The sequence below is a fragment of the Rutidosis leptorrhynchoides genome, chromosome 3 (genome assembly GCF_046630445.1).
Source record: "Rutidosis leptorrhynchoides isolate AG116_Rl617_1_P2 chromosome 3, CSIRO_AGI_Rlap_v1, whole genome shotgun sequence".
NCBI lineage: Eukaryota > Viridiplantae > Streptophyta > Magnoliopsida > Asterales > Asteraceae > Rutidosis > Rutidosis leptorrhynchoides.
The window spans coordinates 151844582-151854317 of NC_092335.1; the positions used below are offsets into that span (position 1 = coordinate 151844582).

Genomic DNA, 9736 nt, shown 5'->3' on the forward strand with positions numbered 1-9736 from the left:
TGAAATTGTTTGGATTGTTAATCTACTTAGTGAGCTAAAACTTACTAATTTGATCCCTGTTGTGATGCATTGTGATAATAATCCTGCCATACAAATAGCTGCTAATCCTGTACATCATGAAAGAATCAAACATTTTGATATTGATTGGCATGTTGTGAGAGAAAAAGCAAATAGTGGTGTTCTTAATATTGTGAAAGTTGTTTCTGATCTTAATATTGCAGATGTGTTCACAAAGGGTTTGACTTCTTCTCAGCACAAGTTTTTATGTGAAAAATTACAACTTAAAGATCCTTTCACAAGTCAAGATTCCGGGGGCATGTTAAAACAGGTAAGTAATATTGAATCTTGATTGTTCAAGGTTTTAACTTGATTTGGTTTGTGCAGATTGTCAAGTGATAATCAAGGTTGATTGCTTTAAGGACTTGATGTAAAAGATGATAGAGCATTTTGATTCTGGATAAAGAGTTTCAAAGTTGAAGGGGCTGTTATGTTCATTTGCTTTTTCAAGGACTAGTGTAAATATTTTACACTTTAGGTTTATTTCTATATAAAGCAGATTAGGGTTCGGTTAAATTATTCATTATCATTATCATCTTATTTTTCTAAAATTCATCTGCTCTATTCTCAATCCAATATTCTAAGTTGGATTGATTGATCTTGTTATTATTTTCTGTATTGTGGCTATTAATATAGTTGTTATTCTTCTAGTAAAATTGTTCATCATATCCTTTTACATACTAAATGACGTGCCATTTTTGGTCGTTTTAGTCTCTCCACCCATTTCAAATGACGACAACAACAATGTTACAAAACTTCCCCTCAAACAATATTTAATTTGTCAATTTTCAAAGGTAAAAAACGCAAAATTATTATTTTATTAAAAAATCTTAAACAAATTCTACTCAAATTTTTAACGACACATATCTTCCCACTCGCCGCACGTTAAATTTTTTCGACACCACTGCTCAACTCGAAATAATTTTACGAACACAATGCAACTAACTATACGCGAAACGGATGCTTTTTAAAAACTGCTAAATATTTTGGGGTATTTTCCATACATATACACGCATAATAATTAACCCAAATTACGCACTTTACTGGCGTTGAAAACGCGCATGACATTAGGTATACTAGGTACTAATCATGTGTATCCAAACATGTAAAAATCTATTAATCAACACCAGAAATCACACGAGCACAACCAAAGAACTTCAATATTAAACCAAGATCCAGAATACAACTGGATCTTGGTTTAATATTGAAGTTCTTTGGTTGTGCTCGTGTGATTTCTGGTGTTGATTAATAGATTTTTACATGTTTGGATACACATGATTAGTACCTAGTATACCTAATGTCATGCGCGTTTTCAACGCCAGTAAAGTGCGTAATTTGGGTTAATTATTATGCGTGTATATGTATGGAAAATACCCCAAAATATTTAGCAGTTTTTAAAAAGCATCCGTTTCGCGTATAGTTAGTTGCATTGTGTTCGTAAAAGTATTTCGAGTTGAGCAGTGGTGTCGAAAAAATTTAACGTGCGGCGAGTGGGAAGATATGTGTCGTTAAAAATTTGAGTAGAATTTGTTTAAGATTTTTTAATAAAATAATAATTTTGCGTTTTTTACCTTTGAAAATTGACAAATTAAATATTGTTTGAGGGGAAGTTTTGTAACATTGTTGTTGTCGTCATTTGAAATGGGTGGAGAGACTAAAACGACCAAAAATGGCACGTCATTTAGTATGTAAAAGGATTAATAATCGGAAGTGTTTGGATTTTGCAGTTTAAATGGCAGGTTATTGTTTATTTTTCATTTTCTTGAAAAATGCTATAGTATCAACTATAAAATTGACATGATACATTGATACTTAGATACGATAAACCAATTTTTTCCATAATTAATTGACGTGTTACTTAGAAAGGAGTATTAGTTTAGATTTTATATACCAAATTGACATGATACATAAGCAAATGACCCAAATAGTGGCGGAACTTGAACTCAAAGACAGATGGGGCAGATGCGAAAATTTAATAAATTTTTCATTTCTAGCGAGAGTAAACACTAATAAAAACCTTATTTTTTAGTAAATTTTTTTTTAGTGTAAACATTTTTTTTCCGTTAAATCGAGGTGGGGCAGATACTCCCTTTGAGTTACCTTAAGCTCCGCCCCTGGACCCAAAGTGATGTTAGTAGGGATTGAACCAGAGTGTCATTTGAAGATTTTCAAGCACCTAACCACTCCATCACTCCTTTGGATTCATCTATCAAATATATGTTTAAATTAATCAATATGTGTAACGTTTAGTAACATATTAATAATATTGACTTTTATAACATATAGACTATATGTATACGCATATCAATATGTACATATATTTTTGTACGTATGTATGCATGTATATAAGTAACATACATGTATATAAGTATGTTGAATAATAATGAATATATTCATAGATGATAAATTATTATTTATATTTGATCCATAAAATATTTATATTATTCATATCAATATCAATTATTCGTTAATTTAGATTATTCATATTCCATAAAGAGTTGTAATCTCTTGAATTCAATAATTTGTTTGAAATCCAACGGACCAATCAGAGCGCGACACATGGCGCAACAATCACATGTGATTGAAAAAAAGAATTTAAAAAAAAAAATTTAATAATTTTTTTTTGAAATTTTAAGTTTTTTTTTTTGAAATTTTTTTTTTTTTAAATTTAGCATTTCAAATCCAATCACATGTGATTGTAAAGCCCAATCACATGTGATTGTAAAACACAATCACATGTGATTCTGCATGTCAAATCCAATCACATGTGATTGAAAAAAAAAATTCAAAATTTTTTTCAAAGAAAATTCAAATTAAAAAAAAAAAAAAAAATTCAACCGGAAAGCGACTTTAATTTGGTGATATGATTAAGTTTGTTAGCGTTTCGTGATCATATCTGCAAAATTTCAGATTTTAATTCGGTGATTTAATCAAAAACTTGGTGTTTAAAGGTTTTAGCACAAATTAACTGAAAATCGTCATTTTACAAAAAAAAAAAAAAAAAAAAATTTTGACATGCGAAATCACATGTGATTGGGTTTTACAATCACATGTGATTGACATGCAGAATCACATGTGATTTACTGCATGTCAAATCCAATCAGATGTTTTTTTAATTTTTTTTCAATCGCATGTGATTATCGCACCACGTGTCGCACTCTAATTGGTCCCTTGAATCTCAACTTAAAATTTAATTTCATTTGAATATTCCTCATTCATATCAACTACAAATGAATCAGATGAATAATTTATGAATGTAACATCCATGGCTAGTATACAATATACGGAGTAATATTTAACATGATTATATTCTTTTCCGAACCAAAACTTGAAACTCTAATCTATTTTGAGAAAGAGAATACCAAAAACTATGACAATTTCCTTGAAATTTACTTTTACGTCCCTCCAATTTTCTGTCTCAGTCCCTATATAAACCATTGCTTCAACTCACCCACCACTGCCATGCTCTCCATTACCGCACCTTTCACAAATCACAAAGTAATAATAAAACGTAAAAAACAAAAAACATCAAATAATAACCTTTATTTATTAAATTCCAAATATACCCCTCACATTTGACAAACCATAAATTATTTTTCACTTCTCAATTTAACACATGGAATCACTGAGTAAAAACAAGCGATCCCGACCCGACTCGGATGTATCCGACTCCAACTCAACCGAGTCTAAGCGGATCCGACCCGATCTTCTCGACGCACTCGAAGATTCCGAAGCTTTGATCACCAATCCAAAACTTGAGTTGTTCATCAAAAGCTTTGAAAACGAGATATCAAATTCAGGTCGTGATTCCGTCGCCGGCGATTTTCAGCCGGATCTCGGATTTCTGTTCGAAGCGTCAGATGATGAACTCGGACTCCCGTCGGCGAACATAACGCCGGTTGAATCGGAAAAGAAGGAGGATGTGATTGAGTCAGTTGAGTTGGACTCGTTCGAGTATGGATTAGATTACACTGGTGGTGATTTTGGAGTGAATACGTGTAATGATGATGATGAATATGTGAAGTTGGATGGAGTGTTTGAGTGTACTAATGTAGAGTTAGGATCGCCGGACCGGTCACTGGTGCCGGATACTTTGCCGGCTCAGTAAATGGTTTAGTTAGGGTTTTTAGTTCAAGGTCAGGTTAGAAATTTAGAATATTGTAAAGTTGTGTTTGGATATGTTTAACCTCAGAATTAATAGAAAGAGTTGGATAAGCTATTGTTGAGAATGAAAATTTTCATCAACCAAAATAAGCGTTTTGGTTTAATTTTATCTACTATTAACTATTAATATTAATATTAATTAATATTAATATTAATATTTATATTAACCATATACACGTAATTCAAATTAAATATCGGTACATGCTTTACAAAAATTGGGTCGTTGAACGTTTCTTTTTTTTTCTTTCTTTCTAACGCCGATAACCTAATTCCAACTATGTTGGCAATACCATCAAATGTTGAAAAAAATCCCCTCAGAGAACTTCTCAAATCGAATTGATGTTGGCAGTACCATCAAAAATTGGAAACTCTCTCATTGAAGTGAGAATCGAACGTAGATTGGCAGTACCCCAAGTTGGATCTCAGCCCACACCATTCAAGTCAAGCTTCGGTGTTTGTTTAACATTTCTTTTATTCTTTTAAGCGTTAAAATAAGAATGACAATAACTTTGTGGGATTAAACCTTAATGCGTATCAACCAAGAGGTTTAAATGAAATTGTCGATTTTTGTATCCATTGTTTGTTCTCTTTCCATACAAAAAAACCTTTCCCGCCCACCTACCTTCTGTCCCTACTTATGCGCGGTCGCCTACTATTTTTTCAGCGCATTTTTGTATTTACTCTTGTATCTCGATCGTCATGTAGCCTTTTACTTCCTCCTTCTCCAGCCATCAGCATCTCGCCAGTGACTTATTATTTTTCTTTTTCGTTTTTTGACTTTTTGACTCCATTTCAATTTTCTTTTCCGTTTTCCAACTTTTTGAGTGTTCTCGAACTTCTGTTGTCGTTTTCTTAATTGTTGTTGTATTATGGGTGGAGTCCATGAGGTTTGCTAGGTTTTTGTTTCTCCCCGTTGGTCGTTCCTTTCCTGCTTCCATTTCAGTTGTTTCGTGCCCCTAGATATAGCCAGGCGTGTCTCTGGGCGTCGAAGTTTGCTTGGTTGCCGTTCTCTCGATTATCTTTGGCCTTTATTGCATCTTTCTTTGTGAATTTGGGTGATTTTCGTGGCCTCGGAGTGATATGCTTCTTCACCGGATTTTGTGATATATAGCCAGCGTTTTCGTTTTTCAGTCTCTTTTTTATTTTTAACCAGGCACCGAATCTCTTAGGTATTCTGGTTTTTGCATCTGGTTGTAAGTTGTTTGTGAATATTGTGGTGCAAGGCTCCTATCTTGATGGCGGGGTGGCTTGGTATTGGCTGGTTCGTTTCCCGGATGTTAGATTTTTGGCTGGAGTTGTTGTCTGGGTTTTCTTCCAGGCTTGCTTCTCGATCGGGCGGTGCTGACATTTGCGACGTTCTCTCGCTTAGGCGCTTTGGACTTGGACTATTCTCGAAGGTTCAGTTTTCCGACGGCTTCTCCTTGGGTTGATGGCGGTTCTCTAAGCCTTTATTGTTGCTTATTTTTCCTTTCTTAGTGTAGTCACTTATCAGCTTTTCTTATGTTGGCTTTCATGACCCGTCCTAATCCATCAGGACGAATACATTACATTTGGTTATATCGCGAGGTACTTGACCTCTATATGTTACATTTTACAAACATTGCATTCGTTTTAAAAGACAAACTTTCATTTCATCGAAAGTTGACGGACATGCATACTATCACACCCCTAGTTAGGGCCTGGGCGAAATGTGACTTAATATCAAATAAACCAACATATTATAATATACGAGAACAATACTAATTAGGGCCTGGGCGAAATGTGACTTAATTAGTGTTAGTTAATTAAAGTAGTATTTTAATGATTAGGGTTTAGGGTTTTGAGGATCTAAATAATATGAGTGTTAAGATCATGCACGAATATGATTATGAATATAAACATGAATTGAAAGAAAGATTTAAAAGTTTTAAGATTTTGGATTATACCTTGTTAATGATTGCACAAAGTTAATTAATATGTTTTATAACTCTTAACACTTAACAATTGTTGATTAAAGTTTAATCATTAAGTTTTAATTATATTGTTTGGGCATTTAATATTGGAAAAATGTAGAATGGAAAAATGAGGGTCGTTATACATACCATTTCATAATATATCAAACTATCAATGACTTAATAACAATCTTGTTGAAATCAACGACTCGAATACAACGTCTTTTGAAATATGTCATGAATGACTCCAAGTAATATCTCTAGAATGAGCAAATGCACAGCGGAAGATTTCTTTCATACCTGAGAATAAACATACTTTCAAGTGTCAACCAAAAGGTTGGTGAGTTAATTAGTTTATCATAATCATTCATTTTCATCATTTTAATAGACCACAAGATTTTCATTTCTCATAAATATACGTCACATGCATAGAGACAAAAATCATTCATATGGATTGAACACCTGGTAACCGACATTAACAAGATGCATATAAGAATATCCCCTATCATTCCGAGTAATCCACCGGACATGATAAAAAACGAATTCGAAGTACTAAAGCATCCGGTACTTTGGATGGGGTTCGTTAGGCCCAATAGATCTATCTTTAGGATTCGCGTCAATTAGGCGCGCACTAATTCTCAAAATTAGTGATGTTCCCTAATTCTTAGGCTACCAAGCAAAAAGGGGCATATTCGGCTTCGATCATTCAACCATATAATGTAGTTTCGATTACTTGTGTCTATTCCGTAAAACATCTATAAAAATTGCGCATGTATTCTCAGCCCAAAAATATAAATAGTAAAAAGGCAAATAAAACTCACAGTACTGTATTTTGTAGTAAAAATACATGTGACGACATTGAACAAGTGTAGGGTTGGCCTCAGATTCACTGACCTATATCATTTGTATATTTATTAATACACATAATTGTAAGCGAATAAATTTTATATATATAATAATTTATTAGTTGTATTCATTTTTATATTAATGATATACATATGACTCAAATATTCTTTTTGTATATGAAAGTATTGATTTTGTTATGTTATGTGTCTTAATATATTTTTATATATATATCAGTTGTTTGAAAAGATAGTTATTATAATAACACTAAATACGATAATTATAGTACTGATAATGTTATTAATAATACTTATATTAATAATGTTAATGATTTCAATAATTATATATATGATAATGATACTAATATTGGTGATAAATATAATAAATGTATTATGATAGTAATAATAAAATTAATAATACTTAATGTTAATACTTAGTGATAACACTAATAATAATACTAATTGTTCTAATAATCATATCCTAATATTAGTTATAATAATGATGATTTTATTAATCATTTTGATGCTAATAATAATAATGGTAATACTAATAATAATAATAATAATAATAATAATAATAATAATAATAATAATAATAATAATAATGATAATATTTATAATAATACTTAGGTTACTAATGATAATAAAAATGCTTATACTAGTAGTAAAATGATACTTTGATAATTTTTAAATATAATGATACTTTACTTTAATTATGTAAGGATAATAATAATAACAGTGTTAGTAATAATAAGTTTTAACATAAACTTCGTGATAAATTTGTAACCTATATCTATAGTTCCTATCACTTAAAATTATAACTATTTTCATAATTATAATAACAATAATAGTAACATTAATAATAATACTTAATACTTGATATCTATAACAATCTTATTATTAATGGTAATCTTGATAAAAAATACTTTTGTTAATAATAATAATAATCTCAAATTGGTATTTAAAAAAAATAAAATGATAGTTCGTTTAATCATGACTTAATTATATTTATTTTTATAACCATATCTTATATTGCCGTAAACCTAATCGTACATATAATTATATTTCTCGGTTATATATATATATATATATATATATATATATATATATATATATATATATATATACCTTAACTATATCCATTATCATAACCATAACTATATTCATTTTATTCTTTCATAAATTAGGCATCTTTTATATCATAAATAAAATCACGATAATAATAATAATAATAATAATAATAATAATAATAATAATAATAATAATAATAATAATAAAAATAATAATAATAATAATAATAATAATAATAATATAAATAATAATAATAATAATAATAATAATAATAATAATAATAATAATAATAATAATAATAATAATAATAATAATAATAATAATAATAATAATAATAATAATAGAAGAAATAAACTACTTTCAAGAAAATCGCCCAAAAAGAATTACTGCCTCACCAGGGAATCGAACCCAAGACCTCTCGACTACCCGAACACCCTCTTAACCGTCTGTTCCAACCTGTCTTTCTGTTTTTAATTCCCACTTAAATTTTATTAAACCTATATCTCCTTCTATCCTACTTCTTCTTCTTCCTTCTCCTCAAATCAGTCGACCATAGAATTTATAGCTACATTTTATAGGTTTAAGTAGGACTTGGGTTCGAATGAAAAACGATTCGTTTGTGGAATATCATGTCTTGCAGGTCACAAGAAATTCAAACAACATAAACAGTTCGAGAAAAAAAAATAAAGAAGATGAACTAAAAATTCGATTTTGAATTTCAGAATGTTTTAGCTATAAATTTCAACATGAAAAAGTTTTCAAATCACTCCTAGAAGCTTTCTAAATTCTTAATTGAAACAGAAACATTAACACGAAGATGAATATCTCGAAGAACAAATAAGTTGACTTTTTGAAAACAAACTTTGACTCGAAAATTCGAGTTCGTTAGAAAGAATTGGGGTTTTAGATTTTGCAGATTGTTTAAAGTGAAGATTTCTAACATCATTGCATTTATAGATTTTGGAATTGATTTGAAATTCATGGTATTGCATAAAAGTATATCGAACAGAGCCGGTTACCTGATTGTTCTTCCCTATTTGATTTAATTCGACAATTTTTTGGTTCTGTAAAAGGTAACTGTAGTTGTTATAGATAATGTAGGTTTATTCGTAACACTTTTTACTGAATTGCATCATTTATAAAATCAAATTGCTCGACATAATTTGTTTTTCAAGGACAGAAATATATTAGAAAAATAAAAAGCAGAAATTGATATCTAACGGATTTTGGACTCGTCCTGGTGATTTGATTCTGATGCGTACGAATATTAGACAGAAATCAATTTAACTATTGCCTTGAGAACGATTGAAAACAGATTACAACCTTTTCTGTAATTATCTATATCTTTAATCGTATTTATATATTTATATTTATTCATAATACGTATAAATATTTATTTATATACATGTATCTGTATCTAGTATATGTATATGTATTTAATTATGAACTGTACATACTAGTATTCTTATATTTGTATTTATATCCATAATTATATATCTTTTATTGTTATATATTTATATGTATAAATTATCATTATTCTTATTAATAAATGTAAATATAATAATGCTACTCTTAAATATTATAAATAATAGTAATACAAATATAATTGTACTAGTAATAATATTATTACTAATAATAATAATAATAACTATAAAATTTATAATAATGGTA

General features: G+C 29.6%; 1 protein-coding gene across 1 annotated transcript; it reads left to right on the top strand.

Annotated features, from left to right (window-relative positions):
- The first annotated feature begins 3673 nt into the window (after positions 1-3673).
- On the top strand, positions 3674-4165 carry LOC139900502 (uncharacterized). Its single transcript, XM_071883269.1, has one exon. It carries the CDS (start codon positions 3674-3676, stop codon positions 4163-4165), a length of 492 nt encoding a protein of 163 aa, XP_071739370.1.
- Positions 4166-9736: the final 5571 nt, after the last annotated feature.

Coding starts and splice junctions, on each gene's coding strand:
- LOC139900502 (XM_071883269.1), top strand. CDS start 3,674: ATGGAATCACTGAGTAAAAACAAGCGATCCCGACCCGACTCGGATGTA.